General features: G+C 54.6%; 2 protein-coding genes across 3 annotated transcripts; both read left to right on the top strand.

Annotated features, from left to right (window-relative positions):
- The first annotated feature begins 1,865 nt into the window (after positions 1 to 1,865).
- Positions 1,866 to 11,869, top strand: TREML2 (triggering receptor expressed on myeloid cells like 2). 2 transcript variants are annotated; one of them, XM_045543667.1, is made up of 5 exons: positions 1,866 to 2,104; positions 4,253 to 4,573; positions 7,797 to 8,190; positions 9,469 to 9,575; positions 9,852 to 11,869. In XM_045543667.1, exons 1-5 carry the CDS (start codon positions 2,056 to 2,058, stop codon positions 9,944 to 9,946), a joined length of 966 nt encoding a protein of 321 aa, XP_045399623.1. In that variant the 5' UTR covers positions 1,866 to 2,055; the 3' UTR covers positions 9,947 to 11,869. The 2 variants fall into 2 exon arrangements, with proteins under 2 accessions (XP_045399623.1, XP_045399621.1); XM_045543665.1 differs by lacking the exon at positions 9,469 to 9,575 and having other exon boundaries at positions 1,868 to 2,104.
- Positions 11,870 to 15,149: 3,280 nt separating this feature from the next.
- Positions 15,150 to 23,603, top strand: LOC123632903 (trem-like transcript 4 protein). Its single transcript, XM_045543664.1, has 6 exons — positions 15,150 to 15,527; positions 15,757 to 16,080; positions 17,423 to 17,507; positions 18,893 to 19,023; positions 20,311 to 20,369; positions 21,280 to 23,603. Exons 1-6 carry the CDS (start codon positions 15,470 to 15,472, stop codon positions 21,502 to 21,504), a joined length of 882 nt encoding a protein of 293 aa, XP_045399620.1. The 5' UTR covers positions 15,150 to 15,469; the 3' UTR covers positions 21,505 to 23,603.
- Positions 23,604 to 24,001: the final 398 nt, after the last annotated feature.

The raw sequence follows: 24,001 nt of genomic DNA, 5'->3' as shown, positions 1-24,001 counted from the left end.
GAGGAAGGGGTGAAGGAAGACGCCGTGTGTGTTGGGGAGGGGAGCTAGCCTGTGAACTCAGTGATCTGACAAAGTATTGAGGACTTGGTGAGAAGTACTGAAAAATGAACGGTGAGGAGGGAAAACATAACACACCTTCCGTGAGCTGAGAGGTCTGAAATGACAACTGCATCTTGTTCCCGTATCCCCAGTGCCAACTTAGCTCCATGCACAGCAATGAGGTGTGGGAACGAACAAATGAATGAATGAATGACTTAAAAGACTACAAAAGCTCTGTGGTCAGCCCAGACAAAACTTCTTTGGTTTTGGATTTGGGGGTTCAAGGTCAGGTTAAGACTGTGGCCATGCAAGCTTGAAGACTGTTTACTCTGAGTCCTGCTAAAGTAAATTAAAATAGAGATCAGGCCCAAAGAATCTCTGAAGAGACGAAACGAGGCAGGCCTCATAAGTGACTTCAACCCTGACTGAATCAGCAAACATAAGTGAAATTTAACTTGAGCCATTTCTTGTAAATGTGTATATTTAGGCATAACGGAAACTAAGCTTAACCAATCAGAAGTAGCCAACAAGCTTACAATTGTGTAACTAGAGTCTTTCGAATGGGATAAATCAAAGAAGGCAACTGTGTAACTATAACCAATTAAGTATTTTCTTTGATTTATTTGTCCTGTGAGAGCCTCCTTGGGTTCCCTCAGGGGAGCTCTCAAGCCACTTCTGGTTTGGAGCTGCCTGATTCATGCATTGTTTGCTCAGATAGCCCAGTTATTATTTTATTGTGCCTCAGCTTACTTTGTAACAGTCCCATCTAAGGAGACCAAGGGCGGCCAGGTGAGTAGGGGGAGTACACCTAGCCTTGGGGGTCCCCCTGGGTCCCCACACACCAAAGGAGCAGGTGACACGGCTGATGGATGTCAGAAATCATTCCTTCTGATTCTGAGCCCTGGGGACTCAGTGAAGGGTGGGGTCCTGGGCTAGAGCCGGGTGGCTGTAGAGGCGAGATAGGGTTGAGCGGGAGGAAGTGGAGGGGACATGCCTGTGTGCTGGCAGGGCCAGAGCCCTAGGAGGAAGGGGCCCCGGGGACTCGGTGTCTCGGAAGAGGTGGGTGAGGGGAAGCATTGCAGTGGCGTTAGGGAGCCTGTGCGAGGGACTAGGAGTGTAGACAGAGCTGGCGGTGAGTAGAGACGAGAGGAGAGAGGGATAGAGAGAGGAGACATGGAGAGGGAAAAGGAGAGGCAGCCGGCGTGTGTGTGTGTGTGTGTGTGTGTGTGTTAGAGAAAGAGAGAGACAGTGTGTTTGAGTGTGTGCATGTGTATGCGGTCTCGTGTGAGAGCACAGGAAACTCTCCCTGAGCCCAAATTTTATGCTCCGAGTCTCACCATTTGCATTTTTCCCCTGTGGCAAAGTCGGATGCAGGTGAGCCCGTGAGAGGGTATTCGCAACAGTGAACACGAGTGACTGTCCTGAGCAGCCAGGAGTCTGAGACAGAGAGGCCGGAGCAACATGCACGCAGGGGCAATGAATGAATGAATGAATGAGAACTTCCTTGTGAATGTGCGTTTGTGAAAAGCTGGAGGCCGAGACACTCCGCCTCAGCCCGAGTGCCCCTGGGTCTCTGAGCCTGGAGGATTCCAGAAAACCTGACCCTGAGGTTCCAGAAACCTCGCCCCAGCCCCCTGGCTGGGTCCCGTGCCTCGGGTTAGCAGACGCTCCTGGGGACGAGTTTCAGGGGAGGCCTGGGAGGGCGGGGAGCCCCCTGACTCCGTGAGCTCCCCTGGGCGGGAGGCCCCAGACTGGGTGGAGCAGCCACACCTGCCTGAAGTTCTGAGGAAAAGGGCGGAAACAAGTGTGGGCACCGCCCTGCAGATAGGCTCCGCGGCCCCTGCGGTCGCCGGGCCAGTGGGTCCCACACCGCCTCACTTCCCTAAATGGGCAACTTCACTTTTAGAACCCCAGGTCCTCCCCTGGCACACCCAGGTGGCCTGTCCTGTGCCAGCCTGGCCTGCCCGTGGATCCCCGGGGTGCCTGGGCCCGTGACTGCCCCAGCCGGAGGGAGCCATGGCCCCCGCGATCCTGCTGCTGCTGTGGCTCCAGGGCTGCGTCTCAGGTGAGAGGGACACGGGCTGACTCGGGGGAGGGCAGGGTTCAGGGGTAGGAGCGCAGGGGCCTTGTCCTGCACCCTCCCTCCCTGCCCCTCGCCCAGTTATTTTGTCTGATGGGCTGTGGGTTGGGGGAGGGGAGGCCATGGGGCTGACTTAGCAGCTCCATACCGGAGGCCAGTGACAAGGTTCGGGCCCAATATCGGGCCCCAGGTCACGCCAATCCAGGCCTCCCAGGCTGAGATAAAGCTCTGGACCCCTCTGCATCGGCCCCTTATCTGCTAGGCTTCCTCGGGCCCTCCAAGCGGGGACACCCGGTGTCCTCACTCACAGAGCTTGGCTCCCTCAGGGAAGCCCTGTGTGGTTCTCAGAGGAGTCGTTGCATCACGTGTGGGCTTTGAACTCACGTTTTCTCGGAATGCTGATGCCACATCCTGTCCCTGCCCCTGTCCCGAAGGGACCAATCCCTGAAGTTCTCCCCCCACCCCCCACAGCTATTAATGCCCCTTGAGGGGGCCTCACCCATTCCTGCCCCTCTCGCTGCTATGGCGACCAAGTTACCACTTCCTGTTCAGTTCTGGGCACAGTGGGGGTTAGCAAAACCCACCCCCCACCGCCATGAGAGCGTTGGTGGCAGAAGTAGGCACATAAGACACAGTGCCCTGGAGACCCGTCCCAAGTCACTCCACCTCTGCGCCGCCCCAGAGGGATAAGAGGCCACTCCCTCTGCCAGGGTGGAAGGGGGTCTCTGCTCTGCTAAGGATTCCTGGGCTCACCCACCAAATAATTGTGTTGGACCATTCTATTTAGTCTGCAAGGGACAAGGTGACACTCAGAGGGGGCGTGGCCTTCCTCAGAGCCTCAGCTATAATGGGTGCTGGGTGGGACCTGGGACAGGTGTCTCGGGTTCTGGGCCCCGGACTGTCAGAGCTCTGGGCTCCGGCGGGGAAGTCTGCAGCCACCTGCACTTGGGAAAAGAAGGATGCATTGAGTACCTACTGTGTTCAAGGCACTGTCTGGGGGCGTAATGCTCACAGCAACCGGGGAGGGGCGTGATAGGGTTCCCACTTGACAGATAAAGAAAGAGGAATGTTCGGTGATCTGCTCACACAGCTGAACAGCAGAAACAGCGTGTTAACCCATGTGTACGATGACTCCAAAATGAGTGCTCTCTATTCTCTGCTAGGGGGAGAAGCTTTCCACGTGTGTGTTTGTGGAACTCTGGGGTGAAGTTATCAGAAGAATAAGCACTGAGCCTACAGCGGGCAGAGGGGGAGGGACCCGCCAGCACCTGCCTCCCTCCCTCCGTCCCCTGAGTCCCCTCCCTCCAGTCTGCTGGAGACACCGTCTGCTCTCTCCTCCAGACTCTGGAGGACACGGGCCACATTTTGGTCCTCGGCACAGAGTGCAAGTCATAGCAGATGGAAAGTGAAAAATCGTAGAATTCCTTGGTCCCCACTCCCCTGGGAGAGTAATATGTACATGGAGGACGGCTTAATGTATGGGTTTTATGTAACTAGAATATTCTAAAATTAAACCCCACCTATTATAGAATGAACTAAGGCAGCTTGCTATTTCAAGGGTGACTACAGTGAAGTTATTTGTGAAAGAAATAACTCCTTGTCATTTTTTTCAAAAAATGGATTTCCTTATCTACCTACGTTGTTTGGGCCCTGAAACTTCAGAACTTAACGACGTGTGTTTGTGTCTGTGCCTCTGTCTCGTTGGGGGCAGGACGTGGGTCTTTCCCACAAAACTGGGGGTCCTGGAACCAGAGCTGACCAGTCTCCCATCAGCCTGGAAAGACTGAAGGACAGGGCTGTGTCTGGTCAGCTCCGAGTGTAAGGGCTGAGTGTCCCCCATTAGCCTGGGAACTCCCTCAGGGACATGCCTGTCTCCTCCACCAGACGGAGAGCTTCCCCAGGGAGGGGTCTGCATCTCCCCCATAATTCTGAAAGCTAGCTGTGTGCAGGCCTGGGTACCTCCCTGTTAGATTGGGGGTGCCCCTGGGGGTAGGGCTTTTCCCCTCAAATTCTGAGTCCATGACAGCAGGCCAGTATGCACCTCCTCTCCCTTCACCACGATCCCCCCCTTTCCAGATGCCTTCTTCCTCCTCCTCTGTCTCCAGATCTTGCTCACAAGTCGTGTCTCCCCAGGTCCCCCGGCAGAGAGTGCATACACCAGAGTGAGGCTGCTTGAAGGGGAGACTCTCTCTGTGCAGTGCTCCTACAAGGGCTACAAGAACCGCGTGGAGGGCAAGGTTTGGTGCAAAATCAGGAGGAAGCGGTGTGAGCCTGGGTTCACCCGGGCCTGGGTGAAGGGGCCCCGCTACTTGCTGCAGGACGATGCCCAGGCCAAGTTGGTCAACATCACCATGGTGGCCCTCAAGCGCCAGGACTCGGGCCGGTACTGGTGCATGCGCAACACCTCGGGGACCCTCTACCCCCTCGTGGGCATCCAGCTGGAAGTTTCTCCAGGTGAGTGGGCCTGCTGGGGCCCTGGGCGGGAAGGGGTGTTCTCCCTGCCCTACACCCCACTGACAGCAGATAAGAAGAAATCCATCACTGGTCATGTTACACCATGGGATTTTTCAAAGTGCCTTTACAGACACTTCATGGCATCATTGTCACCCTTTAAAAATGAGACCCGAAAGCCCTATGTGGCTCTGATCTTGACCAGGGTCACAGAACTAGCAGGTGGCCAAGATGAGGTTCAAACGCATCACTGTCTATGCTTTGTTTTATTCACTCATTGGTTCAACATGTATTGGTTGAGCCCCTGTGATGTGCCAGGCACCATTCCAGGCCCTGAGGATGCAGTGTGAGCAAAAACAGACCCCGTCCTGCCCCACGGGACATGGCAGGCACTAGCACGCCATCCAGACAAATAATTACGAGAACAATAACTGCTAAGAACAGAAAACAGTGTGATGAACTAGAATGTAACTCAGTGATGGGGGGCTGCTGTAGAACCGAGGACCAGAGAACACCTGCCTGAGCAGATGACTTCAAGCAGAGCCCCGAATGGTGACAGTTCTCCAGCCGTGTTGAAATCTGGGTGCACTGAGGGGGACTCTGTGGGGACAGCTGCATGTGCAAAGGCCCCGAGGTGACAAGGAGTGTGGCCTGTCTAAGGAAGGCTGTGTGGAGGCTCCATATGGAGTGTGGGGCAGTGATTGATGAGGCTGAGAGTCATCAGGAGCCCTGAGCCCATGAAATGGAGTTTGGGTTTGATTCTAAGTACAAGAGGAAGCTATCGGCGAGCTCAGAGAGGTGTGTTGCAGCTTGTTTGTAAGAGTATAGTGGCTGCGGGGTGAGGATGGATTGTGGAAGGTATGAGCTTGGGCAGAGAGAACCGTTGTGAGCGTCTGGCTGGAAATGACGGTGGCTTGGAGTAGGGTGAGGGCGCTAGAGGTGGAGGGAAGTGGCTGGGCTCACATCTGTGTTTCTCAGACTTGCTGTCCGCCATGTGTGTCCTCGAGGGAGGACAGGCTTTTCTCATGTGGGAGGTGAGCAGAAAGGACAAATCAAGGGTAACTCCAAGGTTCCCTAGTTCGTCAGGAGCTACATGAGTGTACCTTTTACTGAGGAGGCTAAATCTGAAACAGGAGCTAATTTGGATGGAAAAAAATCAAGAACTCTATTTTGTTGTGTTAAGTTTAAGATGCCTCCTAGGTCCCTATGTGGAGACAGGAAGCTGGCAGTCGATACACCAGCCTGGAGCTCGTGTGAGAGGTCAGAGCTGAGATATGTATTTGAAAGTATCTCTACAGAGATAGTGTTTCACAGCCAGGGATTAGAGTAATCTATGGAGACGGAAAGCAGACTGTGGTTTCTGGGGCTGGGAGAAAGAAAAGGGGTGAGGGAGTAATAGCTTAATAGCAAGGGGTTTCTTTGCAAAGTGATGAAAATGTTCTAAAATTGACTGTGGTGATGGGTGTACAACTTTGTGACTATACTAAAAAACCATTGAACTTTATACTATAAATGGGTATATTGTAGGGAATGTGAATTATATCTCTGTAAAGCTGTTGTAAAACTCAAGAGGATGTAAAAAGCTTTTCCTAGAGTGTAGAAAAAGAAGAGAGGAGGACCAAGAACCGAGCAGAGGTCCTCCCACATTTATAAGGTAGGAAATAGAGTCAGCAGAAGAGCCTGAAAAAAGAAGCCAATTATTATGGGATTTACTGTCCACCCTGTTCCCCTAACTCGACTATATCCCTGTCTCCTGTTGGGTCTGAACTGGGGAAAAGGCCATGTCTGAAATGTGGGCCAAATCCCATTCCTTCCCTCTCCACTTCTGATTTAGACCCAGGGAAGGAGTCAAAATGGGCTCACTGAAGCCTTTCCCCCAATCATGCCATGTCAAGTCTCACTTTCCACATCTTAAGGACAATTTGTGGAGATTCCCAGTTTGCAGACCTTTGCAGTTATTAGGAAATAGAAAATCCTCAGCCAATTACAAGCTCTAATCTTCCAGCAATATATGATTTTCCACTGCCCCGTGCAGACCAGGTTTTATGGCCCAAGGCACCTGAAGTGGGGAGGGGGGTTGCCTGCTGCCTAGCTCCCACTCCTTCATCTCGGGAGATGAGGAATGTGGGGTCCTCTCAGTCACCTCCTCATGGTCCTCCCCCTCCCACACACCTTGGTGTGCTGGTGCAGGAACGAGGGAGAGGGAAATGGTTGTGTGACTAACTGACCATTGTGGGAGTCCTCTCTGTTGGATGTCATTCCCTTTCTTCTAGCCCTTCGAGATCCTCTTGGAGGTGAGCGTGCAGATGCTGTCCAAGGCACTGCTGCGTGGGTTCTCCGCAGGGCTCCCTGGGGGAGTCCCCACTGCTGAGTATGGCAATGTGGGAGCGCTGGCTCCAGGTCTGCCTCTGCTTCTATCCCCCACCCCCAGTGCTGCTTGCTCTGGGCATTCAGGCCCCCCAAGTGGCTGAAACTCAGCCATCTTCCATGGTGACCATCTGGCCCTGAAGAAAGTATCATCTGCATGCACGATAGTCTGATGCGGCATCCTGTAGCAGCCTCTCTCTCCACTGTCCGTGTTTCCTGCTGAGACAGAACCGACACTGCCTGCCGTGTGGTGCCTCAGCACTCCTATGGCTGCCCCCTTGTCTATCGCCCAAACTCCAGGCTTCTACTAGAAAACGGGGTGGTAAACATGCTGGGTTGAGGGCTGAGGGTAGCAGGACCACTTTGGATGTATCTTAGGGATCCTGCAAGGAAGGTGTCTGGCTCCAGTGTTTGCAGCTTTCTTCGGAATTTGGGGCCCTTGATGCCTTATTGTTCTCATCTCTGGACCCTAACTGCCAATTATGGGGCATCTGGAAAAGTCTCTGTTCAACATCATTTTATAGAGGTCCCTTTGGCCCACAAGAATGAGGAGAGTCTGGAAAATGACAAGAGAGAGGTGGGGATGGGGAGAGGGTGTCCTCCGGGACCAGGTGGCCTGACATGAGAGGCTAAGGAAATTGTGAAAGTCTTTGCCTTCTTCACCATGCCTACTCCTTCCTTCCTGACATCGCCTTCTGAACCCTGGTCACGAGGCAGAGCAGAACCCTAGGTCCAAGGTCAGGGAGAGAAGAGGACAGGCCCCCACCCCAGCATCCAGACAACTGTGGGCTGCCGGGATCTGCTCCAGGTGCGGAGGCCCCCGAGTCACTCTAACTTCCCTCCCTCTCTGGTCCTTCAGCCCTCGCAGCTGAGAGGAGCACTCCCCTCACACATCTGGCCGACGTCTTCAAGAGTGGAATTGGCACAACAGTCCAAGTCCCTTCTTCAGGCCCTGATGTGCCTTTCACCACTAGCAGGACGGTGTTCACCCCTGGGATCCTCACCTTGGCCAGACTCGTACCCTCCTCGAGACCCACCTCCATAACAGGCTACAGCTTCACAGGTACCATGACCACCACGGCGTCCAGGAGGACTACAGGGGCCCAGACAGTGACTGCATCTCCCAGCAATGCCGGAGCCTCCTCTGCAGGCCCAGAATCCATCTCCCCCGAGTCTGGGCACCTCGGCACCAGAGTGCCGGTGACAGGCATGTGCCACACCAGCAGATCTCTCAACAAATTTCCCTCCATCAGGTACCTGTGGGGCTGGGGGTTGATGACATTTTGCCAGATATGGCACAGTTCCTAGTGTCTGAATGAAACTCAAGTGCAAATCTTATAATTGACCTTCCCCTTTGCTCCCCAGGAACACAGTGTGGCCTATTGTGAGTGGGAGGTGGGAGACTGGAAGTGACATAGGGGATGGCAGTGGGGATGGGAGTAGGGGATGAGAGTCAGGGGAATGAGGGTCAGGGGATCAGAGTCAAGTGCCAGGGAGATGAAGGTTGGGGGGTCAGGGTCAAGGGTCAGGGTTTAGGGTCAGGGGGATGCAGTTCCTGGGGTTAGGGTCAGGGGATGAGGGCCAGGGGGATTGGGATCAAGGGTCAGGGGGATGAGGGTTGGGGATCAGAGTTAAGGGTACGGTGTTAGGGTCAAGGGATGAGGGTCAGGGAGTTAGGGTCAGGGGATCAAGGTCAGAGTCGGCTCCCCTGAAGAGGCTACTGATGGAAAGGAGAGGGCGGGAACAAGACATGTATGTGGCTCTGGGAGTAGGAAGTGGGAAATGGAGGCACTTTTAATTGGGCTCCACTAGCGAAGGCATCTCTGGGACAAGGATTTGCATCTCATTTGGAACACTGCAAAGAGGGTGGGGAAGTGGGACAGTGAAGTGAAGGCAGCCAAGGAAGAGTCTTTAATCAAACCAGCTACTACTATGTGCAACAAGAGACTAATCCCCCGGGGAAGCTGGGATCCAGTGTCAAACCCACTCTGCAGGGCAGGTGAGCAGGTGGTCACACACCACTCCTGTTGGCTGCTGGTAGGGAGCTACCTGTGTGTGGCTTAGAGGGCTCCAGGGACAGGAGAAAGTCCTCGCCCCCTCCCCCTTACCACACAAGGGGGTGCTGATGACCTATGTGCACAGAAATGACCCCAGCGAGGGAATAGGAGCTACAAGTGGGGCACAGTGGGGAAGGGGTGTCCACAGTCACCTTGGGGAGAGCAAGAACCTTGATCTCTCCAGTCACACATGGGCATCTCTTAGAATCCTTGTCCTCAGCGATGAACAGATTTGGGGGCATAAGGGAGGAGAGGCGCCAAGCTGGAGGGATGTTCCCATCTGCCTGGGCACGTCCTGCCCTGCAGCTGGGTCCCCAAGGGAGAGATGCTGTCTTTCCAGAGGCAAATGCTGTCAGGGCTTCTGAAGCTGGGGTTGTCCCCTGGCCCTACCCCTCTCTGTGGCGCGTAGGAAGACAGGGGTCAGGGCGGGGGCCCTTGGTGCTCACTTCCTGCCACTCTGTCCCTTCTCCTCAGGCACCAGGATTTTTACCCCACTGTGCTCGTGATGGGGCTGACCTTCCTCCTGGTGCCCATGATGTTGATCGTGGTCTATGGGTTTTGGAGGAAGCGACATGTGGGAAGTGAGTAGAGCCCACCTCTCAGCCTCCCGAGGGCAGAGCTCTGGGTGACAGCATTAAGGCTGTGGCACGGAGTCCCTAGCGGGGTGTCCCTTGGCCTGTGTCCAGTCAAGAGGACTGGGAGGCACCCAGCAAGGGAGGAGGGTGGCCAGGCAGGTGGCCCAGCGTAACCCTCAGGGGATGACCTGGCAGGAACCAAAGGCGAGGCCAGAAAGAGGCTGGAGCCTGGGGCACTGTGAGCAGGGACGGCCTGTCCTCACCTCTCCCTGTTCCTTGTAGGTTACAGCATTCACAGTGATCCTGCCAGACGCTGGAAGGACCCACCTAGACGCCCAGAGCCCCCGTGGAAGCCTGCTAGATCTGAGACCACTTAACCATGGGGTGCGGGAGCTTCTCCCAGAGGGGCACCAGGAGGCGAGAGGAAGGGGGAAGACCAGGGCCAGTCTGGATTGGAGGGGTTGGAGGACTCGTGCAGTGCTGGACTCGCCCAGGCCCTCCTGAACCAGAGGCTGCACCCTACCTGCGTGGGGGCCAGCAGCCCAGCAGCCAAGTTCTCCTGCGCTGCCAAGAACCTGGGGAGGGACCCAGAGCAGTGGGCAGCAGGCAGGATGTCCCGGGGAAAGTGTCCAAGAGGTTTCTGCTCAGAGCTGCAGACCCCAGGGCCCTGGTGGGTGGCAGAGAAGCCCTGGAAGTGTTGTTTACAGAGACCCTGAGCTCCTGTCTGCCTCAGTGCCCCTTACTAGCAAGCTAGAGCTGCCCTCTCCGCTGCCAGGGCCCCTGTGTCCCCGGCTTCCCTGTGCTCCCCTCAAGCTTTCCCTATGCTGAGGGGAGAAAGAGTGGGGCTCAGGGGCCCGAGAGGCAGCCGATGTCGTGAAGGAGAAGGAACAGTGACTAAGAGCTGGGGACCGACAGACGGGTTGGCAGCAGGGCATCCCAGAGCTATCCAAAGTCCCTCCTGTCCGGCAAGTGTCCTCTGACGGGGCCTCTGGGTGCACCCTGCCCTGAGGGTGGCTGCTTGTCCTCCTGTCCCGTGAGCCTGCAGAGCCCACACTCTCATCACTGCCTCCTGCCGGCCGGCCCTCCTGGAGAAGCTGTGACCGACCAGGCAGATAGGAGCCTCTTCCCAGGGGTGCAGAGGCTGAACTCGAGGCTCTCTCCTCCAGTTCCTGCACCTGGGTTCCAGGTCTGAGCTCCCAGAGGGGACTGAGGGCCAAGCCTAGTCCCCACCCTGGGGAGACTGAGACCTGTATGGAGGACGCTGGCCACACAAACACTGATGGGAAGGCCATGGCTCAGAGAAAGAGTGGATCACCCTCACCCCACTGCCCAGGGGCTCACTGTCCCCTGGGGAGAGAAGACACATGTGTGACACACCAAAGACAACTCGGAGCTGAGCATGGCCTGGAGGACTGGCCCAGGCGGGGGGCAGGAGGAAGGAAGCCCAGCTAGCCTCTGGCTGGGAGTCCAGTGGGCTGAGGAGTCTGCCTGCTGCCTCACTGCCTCATGGCTCAGACTTGACCTCTACTGCTCAGACCACGGCCTGGTGTCCAGCAGTGAAGGTGGAGAACGCAGCCTGGATTCCTCCCCCAGGAGGAGTGTCCATCAGCCTGCAGTGGCTAGAGCAGCACCTGGGGATAAATGTGACATCTGCACGCTCAGCCCTGAGTCAGGCACCTCCCAGTGGGAGAGCAAACACCACAGCCAGGAGGGTGATGCAGCCGGGGTCCTGGTGGGCAGCCGGGGGACTACTTCAGGGAGGATGAGGGGAAAGGACTTGGTGGGGGTATTCCTGGGCACAGCAGGGAGGGCCTTCTTCCCTACAGCCAGGAGGGGGCAGTAGAGGGAAGACTCGGGTTGCGGAATGGACACACACACACACACACACACACACACACACACACACACACACGCTGACATCCAGATGGCCAGCAAGCAACCTGCTAAGAAAGCTGCTCTCCTTATCACGAGAGTGCGGCCACCACCCTGGGGTGTAGTTAGGAGGGGGCTTAACTGTCCTGCGGGGAAATGGCTCCCCGGAAGCTCCCTCTCCGTGTGACCCTGCACCACTGCCAGCCCTGCCTCTCCTGCCGGCCAGATGCCCGGGGAGGGGGAGGGCACTGGAGGAGGAGTCAGGGACAGGGACGCAGATGTCATCTGTCACTGCGTGACCCTCAGCAAGTCACTACCCCTGTCCGGGCCTCAGTTTTCCTCTCTTTTGAAAGTGGACAGTAATTCCTACCTCTCAGTATTGTTTTCCAATAGAACAAAATTACATGAACATTGTACAACCAAGTCGATGCCTCTTTATTGTGGCTCCCTAAGTTCTTTCTGGTACCAATGCTGTTTCTCACATCGCATTTAAGACCTAAGGATCCTATTTCTTCGTTTTGTCCTCTCTCTTCCCAAGTTTCCTCACTGCATGGATGCTGGGGCCCCACCATGGTGGCCCCTTTGGTGAGGGCGGGTGACCTTGGCAAGTCACTGTCCCTCTCTGATCCTGCTTCCTCATCTGGAAAAGGAGGAGGAGATGAGCTCTGATGCCCCTTCTACATCACCTCCTAGCCAACGGGGTGTGCGGGCCAGTCGCGTGCGCACCACGCAGCATGGCGTGAGGCGGGCACAGGGGAGAGAGGGAGCCAGCCCTGGCCTCAGTCTCCGCCCAGCCTCGGAGGGAAGGGAGACGCGGCCTGACTGGGTACACCCCAGACCTTAGCACAGGGTCAGATGCCACGGTGCAGGACAGTTCTTCGGAAATGGGGGCACTGGGGACCCTGCAGGCTCCGGCCAGCCAGATGGGCTTCGCGGAGGAGGCGGGGCTCTGTCTGAGGCATGGGTTGGTGTCAGGAGGCGACACCCCTGAGTGAGAGTCCAGGAACCTGCGGGCAGAGACTGCACAGGCCACGGCAGCTGGGAGCCGTGGGAAGGGACAGAAGGGGATGTGATCAGGTCCCAGGTGGAGGTAGCTAGACCCAAGCAAAGGCCTTTCAGTGTGTCCTGAAGTTAGGCAGGGTAGCTGTGAGGGTGCCCAGCTGTCCCTGTGTGCCCAGATGAACGGTTCCTGGAACTGAGCAAACCAGCATGCAGTGGCTCACCCTAGGAGCCTGCTCCCATGGGGACTCCGTGGTCAGGACACAGGGTGCTGAGGAGCTGTAGACCCCACAGCCCAGTTCCCCCTGGACATTTTCCTCAAGACCACAGCCTCTCGCCTCCTCTGTCGCCCTTCTTCCCCAGGCTCCCGGGGACCCGGATCCACAGCAGACCCCGGGCAGGGAGGTGCAGGGCAGGTGGGCATCAGGGGGGCTGCTCACTTTAGTGGGTGAGGCCACGGAGCTTCCTGAGCAGCAGGCTGCAGAGACGGAGCACACCTGCGAAGGGCCTGCGGTCACAACCAAGGAAAGAACAAATACAGTAAATGCAGCACCCGCTGGATGTGCACGGCCCTCCATGGAGCCCGGCGCGCAGCATGAGGCTTACAGTTCCCCCAAGTGGCTGCGAAACGCGCTTTTCACTCTGCATCCCGCTGAGTGGGTGGATGCTGCGCTGGGCCGCCAGCTCCTCCTCGGGACTGACGGGCTTCCTGCCCCGATGCTGGGAGTGGTGAGGGCACAAGTCCTCCTCTGCCGGCCCCTCTGGGGGCTCCCTCAGCGGCAGAGAGCCAAGGCCAGACCCCTGCCCAGGACGCCCCACCTCTGCTGACTGATTGACAAGGGACTGGGTCTCAAGGCCAACGCTGCCTTGCCAACTTGGCAAGTCCTGCAGGGCTATCTCGTCTTCGGAGCTCCTCCCAAGGTGGCCTGAGTTGTCTCATGGCCTATACTGCAGCCCAGCTTCCCCTTCTGTCCCATGCTGCTCCCTGCTCTTCTGTCTCCCAAGTGTTGGTCCCCAGAGTCCTTTAAACCTCCTGTGCTATGCCGGGCGCGGTGGCTCACACCTATAGTCTGGGCACTTTGGGAGGCCAAGACGGGAGGATCACTTGAGGCTAGGAGTTTGAGACGAGCCTGGCAACATAGGAAGGCCCTGTTTCTACAAATAATAAACACCAAAAAATTAGCTGGGTGTGGTGGTGCACGCCTGTAGTCATAGCTACTCAGGAGGCCAAGGCAGGAGGATCACTTGAGCCCAGGAATTCAAGGCTACAGTGAATTTTGATCCCTCCACTGCACTCCAGCCTGGGTGACAGAGCGAGACCCTGTCTCTATAAAAATAAGTAATAAATAAATAAATAAAACCAAATAAGCCTCCAGTGCTAATTTGCACCCAGGAACACAACCTGTGGCACTGTGTTTTTACTGTTTTTTTTCTTTTCTTTGTTGTTTATCCATTAACTGTAAACAGCCTGTGACTATTGATTTTCTGTAGCTCATCTAAGGACAATTATTTTTTACAACATGCTTGATTCATGTGGTTTTTCACCAAATGTTTATGGAGTGACTGTGGCAGCTGGGAGCTGAGGGAGGGGATGATCTGGGGCCTGAGACTCCCTTTCCCCTCCTCCTTCATCTTCCCTCCGTATGTGCTTACCTTCCCCTCTCCCCTCCCAGCTTTGCTGTCTCCTGCCTTTGCTAGGGACCACCCCCCTGCATCTCCATTCCTGCAAATGGGTCTCCATCTCCTTTCCCCTCTTCCCCTCCTGTCCCCGTGGGACCTCCCAGTTCCCAGGCAAGCCTGAGCATGAAGCCTCTGACCACTGGGGCCAGCAGGTTAGGGTTCTGATCAGAACTCCCCTAACTCTGTCACTCGCCTTCCAGCCTGTGCTTGACTTGGGTGGGGAGGAGAAACTTTAGGCTGGGGAGAGAGAGGAGAAATACTGTTAATGAACCCACAGAGGGGTTCACTGTTGCTCACCACAGAGAAAGCCAATTACTGAGACAGTGACGACTGTCAAAGAAGCAAGGATTTATTGCAGGAGATGTGTCAGCTGGGAGGTGGGAGGTATGGACTGCCTCAAATCTGCCTCCCTGACTGACAGGGTCAGGACTTTTTTTCTGGAGGTGAAATGAATAATGCATGAGGGGAGTGAGCATCATTGCATGTTTGGGGGTGGAGTTCAGGGCATGCAAGCGCAGCGAGAAATCATGCTAGTACATATATCCCATGATCAAAATTTGGAGGATAAGTCCCTCCCGGGGTGGGGATCTTAGTAGTGTAATGAGCCAGGGGTTAATATTGGTCATTCCTTCAGCCTTGTACACAGGTGGGATTCGGGCAGTAGGTTGCTCTGCAGTAGCTTGGGCACAATCTGTGGTGAGTGTTGCTTATCTTGTCTTCTGTACAAACAGGTTGTGTGAGGCTTTGTAGTTATCTCATGGCTGCAAGGAAGCTCTGTGGTTTCTGGGAAAGAAACTCAAAAGGGAATTCATCAGTGCAACAAAAAGTTACAAAGTTCTGGTCAGCAAATCTTACTGGCCCGGGGAATTTGAAACGAGAGAACTACCAAAACCCAAAACCAAACAAAAAAATCCCCCACAACACTATGAAAAAAGGTTTTCTTGCTTATGGAGCCAGTTACAATATTTCACCACAGCTTCCTGCTCGGCTTTCTCAGCTTTCCCCTCCCCCGCCCCCATGGGAGGAGGTGGCCTGACAAGGGGGAAGAGGCTGGGGCCAGGGGAGCCCAGCTGGAGCTACGGAGTCCCTGGAGCCCTGGTCCAGTCCCAGGGCTGAGGCCTCTCCGGGCCCAGATGTAGAGCCTGCAGCTGGAGGGTCCCACATAGGCCAAGGACTCCCTGTTCCACCCTGGCCTCCTGTTTCCCTGAGGGTGGCCTGTGCCTTCCCCAGCAACTCTTCCCACACAGCTGGGGGCGGCCGCACTGAACCCCCCAGCTCTGCTTCCCCCTCCCCGGGGCTTTCCGGCTCCCTCACGTCCCTCCCCGGACCCCAGCTCAAGAAGAGGACCCATGGCCTGGGGGGCCACACGCCTGCCCTGGCCTGTCCTGCTGGTGCTCCTGGCCTCAGGTGAGGGGCAGGGGAGGGGTGAGAGCAGGGGAGATGGATGGACAAGGTGGGCGTGACAGGGGCTATGTGGAGGGAAGGGCAGGGGACAGGGTGGTGCCATGGCCAACGCCATGCTTTGGAGCACAACCTGAATGTAGGCACAAGAGCATCGCCCCCTGAGGGGGGAGGCCCCACCTCCCAGCCCTGCGGCGGCAGACTGGGGGCTCCTGACCTGAGGCTTTATTTTCAGCTTCCTGGGCACAGGAGACAGAGTTTGTGTCTGCCCTGGAGGGTGAGGCGGTCTCTGTGAGTTGCCGGTACCAGCGATCCCAGCCTTGGCAGGTGAAAAGCTGCTGCAGGCAGACAAGACTCGGGACATGTGACATAGTCGTGGACAGTTCCAGGACGGTGGCTCGGCAGCCTCGCTTTTCCATCAGGGACAATGGCTCCTCTGGCGTCTTCACCGTCACCATGACTAAGCTCAGGGTAAAGGACTCAGGGACCTATTGGTGTGGAATCTACAGACCTTACGAGATCTCTGTTCTCAAAGTCATCCGTCTGGTGGTATCTCGAGGTGAGTTCTTTCCCTTCTCGTGTGTGCGTCTCAGACATCTTGAATCACAGGCGCTGGAGCCGGAGAGGACCCTGGAAATCCTTTCCTGCAACCCTCTCATCCCCGAACACTGGGGGCACAGAGAGGAAAAGCCCCTGGCCCGAGGGCAGAACCAGCCCAGAACCCAGGCCTGCTGGCTTCCAGTTGGTTCTTCCTTCCACATCACACATATTCGCTTAACATTTTTGGTGCTACTAACGGGACTCCTCCATTTACCTCGAATGACGTTAAAGCTTCCCATGCTTGAGCACAGCTGGCTTGATGCCCCATTCCCGGACATCCCTGCCCCTGCCCCTAACCCCCAGCCTTCTCTCACGGGGCTGTGGGGTCTGTCTTACAGCGGGGTCACAGAGTAACAGGGTGGGGTCGAGAACTGAGCACAGATGGGAGATGTGAGACTTAGGGGGTGAGGCTGGGCAGTGTGGCTGCCTAGGGTTCAGGGGCCCTGGGTCCTCCCCCGGGACCTGCCGTGAACAAGTGAGAGTCCTTAATCTGCAGAATGGGAAGCGGGAGGTGCCTCTAATCCTGGAGCCCCGGGCATCCCTCCTGAGGATGCAGAGCTGCCCAGCCCCCTGCGTCTTTCTGTGGTGGTTGGGGCCTGAGCAGCACCTCCCAGGCCCTCCCTGCTGCCGAGCCTGCCCTGCCATGTGGTTGCATGGGCACCGGGGGCACCTAGACCAGCTGCTGGGCTTCACTGCCTGTTCCATGCAGGGCACAGGGCCAGGCCAGGCTCCAGAAGGGGACCTGAAAACCTCGCGATCCCATTCTGAGCTGGACGAGCCCACAGCCCAGCCAGAAAGACAATGTGAACAAAGGGTTATGACGTGGGTGGTAGTTGGTATAAGAGAAGCATGCCATCCCAGTGAAAGGAGGGGTCAGGTCACCAGACAAGGCCAGGGGTCTGTCCCCTCACCCCAGGAGGACTCCACAGAGGAGCTGACACCACCTGGGCCTTGTTGGATGAGCAGGGATTTATCCAGAGGAGACACAAGCGGTGGTGCAGGAGGCATTAGAGGTTGACAGTGCATGACATGTTCAAACACAACAAAAACAGAAGAGACTGGAGAATGGATCCAATATACATGCAACTATGTGATACTTCATTTAAAGCCACTCATACTGTGGCCCGTCACTGTGGGCAACTCCAGCAGAACTCAGCCAACACCTCCCTTCCTTTGCAGGGCATCTGGGGCTTCTCAGAGTCCTCACTTGGTCTGGGCCATGCGTGGGTGCCGCCCACCCGGGGCAGGGGGCTAAAAGAGGGCTCTTCCCTCAGGGTTTCTTCTTCTGTCACCTCTTACAGCTTCAACACTCCCCACCACTGTGAGCACCAGGAGCACCAGGAGGGTAACGGTCCTGGCCTCTGCCACCAGCCCTGTCACTGACAGGTACTGCGCCCCCATCCCTGTCCTCCCAACCCTCCTTTACCTCCCACCCTCTGCTGACCATGCTGGATGCCCCCAGCTACCACAACTGCCACAGATACCTGGGTCTCAACAGGAAGGAATGGGGTCAGATGGGTCACCTCAGGTCACTTGGCCTGAGCCTCAGTTTTCTCATCTTCAGAATCAGGTTAATAACATTCCCACCTTACATCATGGTTTCTAATCCTCGGCACTACTGACATTTGGAGCCAGGAAATTCTTTGTTGTAGGGGCAGTCCTGTGACTTGCAGGATGTTCAGCAGCACCTCTGGCCCTTTACTCATTAGATGCCAGTAGCACAGACCTCCCCTTGACCACCCAGATGTGACAACCAAAAATGTCTCCAGACACTTTTAGGTGTGTGTCACAACCACCTGCAGTTTGGAACCACTGTCTCACAGGGTTATAGTGAAGATTAAACGAGAGCCCGGACGTGAACGGCCCAGCCCAGTGCCGGCACATGACCAGGGCTGCTTCTTTCACCTCTGCCCCCTCCCAGCCCTGCTCTGTCTTTCCACAAGAGCAGGGGAGCTATCCCAGAGCCACGGAGGGTCTGGAGGAAGGGCACACTGTCGTTACTGCAACCTACGTCCTGCTTTCCTTTCTAGCCTGCCTGATGGTTTCCAGGCCCCAGCACTGGGACCTGCCTCTGGCCTCCCCTCCCCTCTCTCTACCTGCTGTCACTGCACACCGTGAATCCTGGGCTTTTGCAAACCACAGCTCCTTGCTTCAAGAGATTAAACCAGACACCAAATGGTGCTCAGCTGGTCACCTGAGCTGAGCGCTGTCCCTAAACTGCTTCCTCTCCCACTTTCACCCATGACAGCCCAGACACCTTTCCTGAGAGGTGGTGTAAGGAAGTCTGCCCTCGTGTTCTTCCTTTGACTTGAGACAGGACCTGTTAAAATGCACGTGTCACCTGGCAGAGCTCTTTGTCAGCGATGGCAGTGTGCTCTGCGCTCACCGCATCTCAGAGAGAAGGGCTGAGGTTAAGGAGGCGGAATGAGAATGGTTGAGGGAAGAATGCTGGGAGAGGTGAGTGCGGACCCTGCCACAGGGCCCGGAAGGAAAGCTAAGGAACACCAGTCGGCAAAGAGAAAGAAACAAAGACTTGAGACAGCAACATTCCCGTTGTACAGAGGAGGAAACCAGCCCAGAGAGGGAATGTCTTGCCCGAGACTGCACGGCCTGGTGGGGCAGAGTCCTTGACCCTGTGGCTGCCTCCTGGTCAGCTGAGCAGGAGGTGACTTCAGGGGAGGCTGCAAGCTGGGGAGGGCCTGTCGTGACAACAGGACAGGAGGTAGGGCTGGGCTCTGACCTTCCTCACCCGGCTGGTCCTTATTCCAAAGCCCCCCAGACAACCAGAAGTTCATCACCCTGGACGTGGCGGTGGCCGTGGCTGTCCTGCTGCTGCTGGTGCTGACGCTTGCCCTCATCTTGGTCCTGTACCTCAGGAAAGCCCGAGGAAGAGCCGGGAAAGGTGAGCCCCTGTTGCTGGCTCTGGGCGGACCACAGAGTGCTTAGCCACTGATTCAGCACCTGAAAGGCCTGGAGACAAGGCTTGTTATGCTCATTTTACCAATGAGGAAACTGAGGCCCGAAAGGAACCCCAAATGACCCTCTTCCCCACTGCCAGAGTGGCAGTCTGGGCAGTACTGAGGGTGGACCAGTTCTCTTCAGAGACTCGGGGTCAGCTCACTCAAAGCCAATGCGACTTAGTGAAAATTTGCCTAAAACTAGATGTGCTAGCATCCATTTTGGACCATGTATTTTTGCCATCTTTTGAGTTAAGGCTTTTAAAACAAATTTATGTAAAGACCTTTCGGTTAAGTGTATTTTTTTAATTGTTGCTATCATTTTAAAATTTTGTCTCCCTAAAAATACTTCAAGGACTTTTGAATTTTCAAAGTTTTAAGTTTTTAGCGTTAATCAAATGTGAAATCTGCAGCATCTTGTACAAAATTTATCAGATTAGTCCCTTTTGACGAATCCTACCTCCTTTCTTGCTGTTTTTGTTTGGTTTTTGGTTGGTTCAGCAGTTAGGTACTGTGTGCTTATTAACCATATACCCAAAAGATGTTTCTATTGACAAGATTGAAATGGGTAAGCAGGTCAGAGTTATATTGGCTCTCATTGGTTTTAATTTTTCAAACTATAAAAATCCTAAGGGAGGCGTGGATTGTAAAATTTTATACACATATTTTTCAAACTATCTAAAATCAATTTAGTAGATCACAATAGCATCTTTACAAAACAAAACAGAAGGGTAAAATGTCAAAATGCTTTGCATGTGTTTTTCATTAAACTTTTCTTTCAGGAGTGTGTGAGTGTGTATAGGGGTGTGACAGTGTGAGTGTGTGTGTTTGTGTATGTGGTAGTAGATAAATTGTGTATTGCATTGGGGTTCCTGGTTCAAAAAATTTGGAAGACATTACGACATATAATTCCACGAGCAAATAGATTATAAGTAAGTTTGATGTTTAAATTTGGAATTTTCAGCGACCTGGAGTTGCAAATTAAGTTTACCAGTTTTATGTAAATGAATCACAGTTTGTTTTGCTCTTTAGCATCCCTGGATACTACTATTGCTGGGCACTGGGACTTCCCCAGGCAGGAACATGTCCCCTGGCCTCTTTCCCATCCGGGTTTCTTCTGCCCATCCAGGACCCTTCTGCCCATCCAGGACCTCCAGCCCCTGCCCCTTATTTCCACGGAATTTGGGCAGGGAGGGAGGCCCCTTCCCTAACCTTGACTGTTTTCTTCCCAGATGCGGATGACTCACACCACATCTACGATGACCTTTCAGTCCAGAAGGAGGAGACCACTGTGAGTAGGAATGACCCTTCCCTGGGACACAGAGAACCACAGCTTGTTCTTTTTTAACTTCCTGGATTGCACTTAACTGATAGTTTCTATTTATTCCGAAACTTGACTGATGCTCTGCTGCCTTGTGGTTTATCTACATGCCCCCTTTCTCCATGTTTCTCAATTCAAATCCCTTAGAGAAAGAAAGAAGTTGGCTGACCCGGCTTTTGAACTTCACCTCCATGAGAGACAGTGTTCTTTGTTTCATAGGTGATGAGGCAGTCTACAGATTGGCTGCCGTTGGTCCAATCAGCTGTGGGGAAGGGTTCACATGGCAAACAACATGGCTCCCTAGGGCGCTCTCTCAGCAGGGGCTGGGGACTAGGCAGTTTCCCTTGTGTTGGCCTGTCCTGTCTAAAGATCTGAGTCTCTTGGCATCCCAGAATTGCAGGATTGGGAGGATCTAAAGTAATCTTGGCCAAACCTTTGAATGCTGGAATCTGCCCTACAAACAACATCCCTAGCAAGTGTTCTTCTAGCTCAATGCTACTCAAGCACCATAAAAGCACTTTAAAAGCTTGTTAAAACAAAGTTTCCTGGGCTTTACCCCAGACACTTGGCTTTAATAGATCTGGGGTCGACCCTAACTCTGCATTTTTAACAAGCTCCCAGGAGATGTTGGTGATTCCATGGCCCACACTCTGTGTAACCTTCCCTGGCCTGTTCTTAACCATGTTCAATGATGGTGACCTCACTGCTTTCAGAAGCAACTTTTCCCAGCCATTCATTCCCAGAGGCTCTGTAGGATCAACACCTTGTCCCACATATTATCCCTGTCCCTGCCCTCCACCCAGCTCTGGGCATGCAGAGGCCCACTGACACCCTCTAGCTGTGATCCATACAATGGATCTCTGTCTTCTTTGATTCCCAGGACTTTGCTCAGCAGATGGTCTCTGGTGAGGACACTGGGAATATCTGCTATGCCTCACTCATCCACCTAAACCACTCCAGCCCTGAGGACTCCATCTATGCCAACACCCTCCCCAATCTGAAGCCCGTGCCTGACCCCATTCTGTCTGTGGAATACGCCAGCATCGCTAAAAGTGGACCTCAGTCCTCCAAGTCAGCTACTCTAGAGGAGGGGCCTGGGAACTGAAGGCAGAATTCGCCAGGCAGTGAGCATTTATCTAACGCTCACATGGTGCAGAGCTGCTCTACCAGCAATGGGTGACTTCCATGTGCAAAGACAGCTACCAACTAGCTGGGGCCATGCCCTCCTGCAAGGGAGGTGAGGAAAGGGGAGCAAAGGAAAGGAAAGTCCTTATCAACTCAGAGGTTGGAAGCTTTGAGTCTGAGGGCTGAGATTCGATAATAGGGGACTTCTGGACAGCTACCCTCTCCTCTCCCCAGGATCCACTAAAACAAGTCCAACTAGATAGGGGCCTGGGACCCCGTGCCTCTGAGTAATCCAGCTTACCTCCCTCTGTGACCGTCACTTCCTTCCTTCCTTCCTGACCAGGGGTATGACATTCTGACAGATTGTGCAAGTTCCCCAATTGATGCCTCTCTCCTTGAGTGCCCCATGCTAACTGTCCTCTCAGGACCTTTAAGCAGGCTAGGAAGTTCTGGCCACTCCCCACCCCCAGACCTGCCTCCTCCTCTCCTTTCTGGCCTCTGGATCTGAACACCCCTTCCACTCATGAAATTCTTATGACCTTGCCAGGAGGAAGGCTGGGCTGTGGGCAGTGTGCATAGCTCAGGAGCCTCCTGGCCCTAGCCCTGGCCCTTGCCAGGCAGAATGTGGCAGGGGAGCTTCCTTGCCTGTGCCACCTACACAGCTCCATCAGAACTGGCATGAGCTCCTCTGCCTTCCACAGAATCCATCATCCTCTCTGCTAACTGCATCTTAGGCAAGCAGAGTGGCCTGGGGGATGCCTCCTGCCTAGTCTAAGTTCATTCCAAAAGGCCCTTGTGGAAACAGGGTTCCTTTTTCATCATGTACCCCCAAGAAGTAACCTTGAATTCTGGGAACTCCACGCCGGGTGAGTGGAAGGGTGATGTCCTAGCTACGTCATGGGGAAGGAAGATTGCTTGTAATTGCAGATTCGTCACTTCTCAACAGTGACCTTAAAGGTCACTGACTCCACCTGCCAATGCAATGCCCGAGCCCTCTCTATGAACCTCAGTAAGGAGTCACACAGTCAGAGGACAGGGAACTCACCATCTCCTGCTTAGGCAGTTGGTTTGTGAATGTTTTTGTCAAACAGGACCTGGCTTGCTTGCAGTCACCATGAGACATCAGCTTTGCCCATAGATGGGACAAAGGTCAGGTTGCATCATGGCCAGAAAGAGAGTGAAGGGTTGGAGAGGAGTAGGTGGGAGGTTTGGGGTCTGGTGGGCCAGTCTTCAAGAATATGAGTTCTTCCTGTAGGAGGAAGGCGAGTAAGTTCCTGTCACTTCTGACTGTGACACCTCTGCTGCCGTCATCCACCTCCCAGGGTCCCAGTGTCAAGGATGTCATTCTGTCTCCAACCTGTGGCTCCACGGGGACACAAACTGTGTAGGCTTATAGGGGCCAGGCACTCAGGTTGAGAGAGGCAGGGACAGGGAGGGAGAGGGATGCTGAGTGTCACCCTGGCTCCTGAGGTCTCTGCCCCAGCATTCCAGTTCTGACTCCTGGAGGCTGGGCAACTGCTGCACCCTGACCTCCCACCCAACCTGGCCTTGCTTTGAGAAGGTGACCTGTGGCCTCATTTGACCTCTGGTCCTTCATAGTTACAGGTTTTGACAGTGCCCTTCTTTTGGTCTATATTTTAGACGAGGTACCCACTGGGGAGCCCGGCTTCACCATGTGCTCCTCAACCTGGGTTTCCTGCCTGTGCTGGTCTGGCTGCTGCACTAGGAGCTATCTAGGGGGCGAGGTTCCTCGCAAACTGTCAAAACCCAAAGGATTTACCCGGACTAGAGCTCCTAGAGTTATGACTGGTCTGTATTCATTAGACAAGCATTTATGGGTGCCCACTGGCTGCCAGTCACTGTGCTTAGGGTTGGGGATACAGAGATTAATTCTCGTAAGCTGACATTTATGGAGTGCTTGTTATGGGCCAGATTTCATGAATTAATGGCTCAGACATCTCTGTAAGGTCAGTACTTTCCCTCATTTTACAGATGGAGAAATTGAGGCACAGAGAGGTTAAGTAATTTCTCAAAGTCACACAGCTAGTAAATGGTAGATTCTAGACTCTGAAGTTTTAACCGCTGTGCTCTGGGTCCTTTTTCCCTTAAGGATTCATGTGTGTGTGTGTGTGTGTGTGTGTGTGTGTGTGTGTGTGTGTTTGTGTGTGTGTGTGTGTGTGTGTGTGTGTGTGTGTGTGTTGGGTAGATGAATGAGAAAATAATGACAATACAAAGCAGTCCTGGCTGTAGCTAGAGGAGTGCTGCAGGTGCTAGGGAGGATGCGGAGGATGGGGGAGCATGATTTTTTGATACAAGTCTCCAGGAGGTAGGAGGGGATAGCAGTGGTGCAGCTGACTCAGCTGGAGAGTTCAAGGGTAAGATACCCAATAACCACAGGCCCCAGATAAGAGGGAGAGGGCTGTTCCTGCTACCACCGAAGGCCTGGAGGCACTTTTCCGGAGGAATGGCCCCAGGAG

Source organism: Lemur catta, chromosome 2, assembly GCF_020740605.2.
Source record: "Lemur catta isolate mLemCat1 chromosome 2, mLemCat1.pri, whole genome shotgun sequence".
Lineage (NCBI taxonomy): Eukaryota > Metazoa > Chordata > Mammalia > Primates > Lemuridae > Lemur > Lemur catta.
Note: the sequence above shows the minus strand (reverse complement) of the source record. Positions and strands in the feature narration are given on the sequence as shown.

What these genes read in the sequence shown, in the direction of transcription:
- TREML2 (XM_045543667.1), top strand. Translation starts at nt 2,056, where the DNA reads ATGGCCCCCGCGATCCTGCTGCTGCTGTGGCTCCAGGGCTGCGTCTCA. An exon ending in CCAGCTGGAAGTTTCTCCAG is followed by an intron (nt 4,574 to 7,796) that starts GTGAGTGGGCCT and finishes CTGGTCCTTCAG; the next exon opens with CCCTCGCAGCTGAGAGGAGC. An exon ending in GAGGAAGCGACATGTGGGAA is followed by an intron (nt 9,576 to 9,851) that starts GTGAGTAGAGCC and finishes TGTTCCTTGTAG; the next exon opens with GTTACAGCATTCACAGTGAT.
- LOC123632903 (XM_045543664.1), top strand. Translation starts at nt 15,470, where the DNA reads ATGGCCTGGGGGGCCACACGCCTGCCCTGGCCTGTCCTGCTGGTGCTC. An exon ending in GCTGGTGCTCCTGGCCTCAG is followed by an intron (nt 15,528 to 15,756) that starts GTGAGGGGCAGG and finishes CTTTATTTTCAG; the next exon opens with CTTCCTGGGCACAGGAGACA. An exon ending in CCGAGGAAGAGCCGGGAAAG is followed by an intron (nt 19,024 to 20,310) that starts GTGAGCCCCTGT and finishes TTTTCTTCCCAG; the next exon opens with ATGCGGATGACTCACACCAC.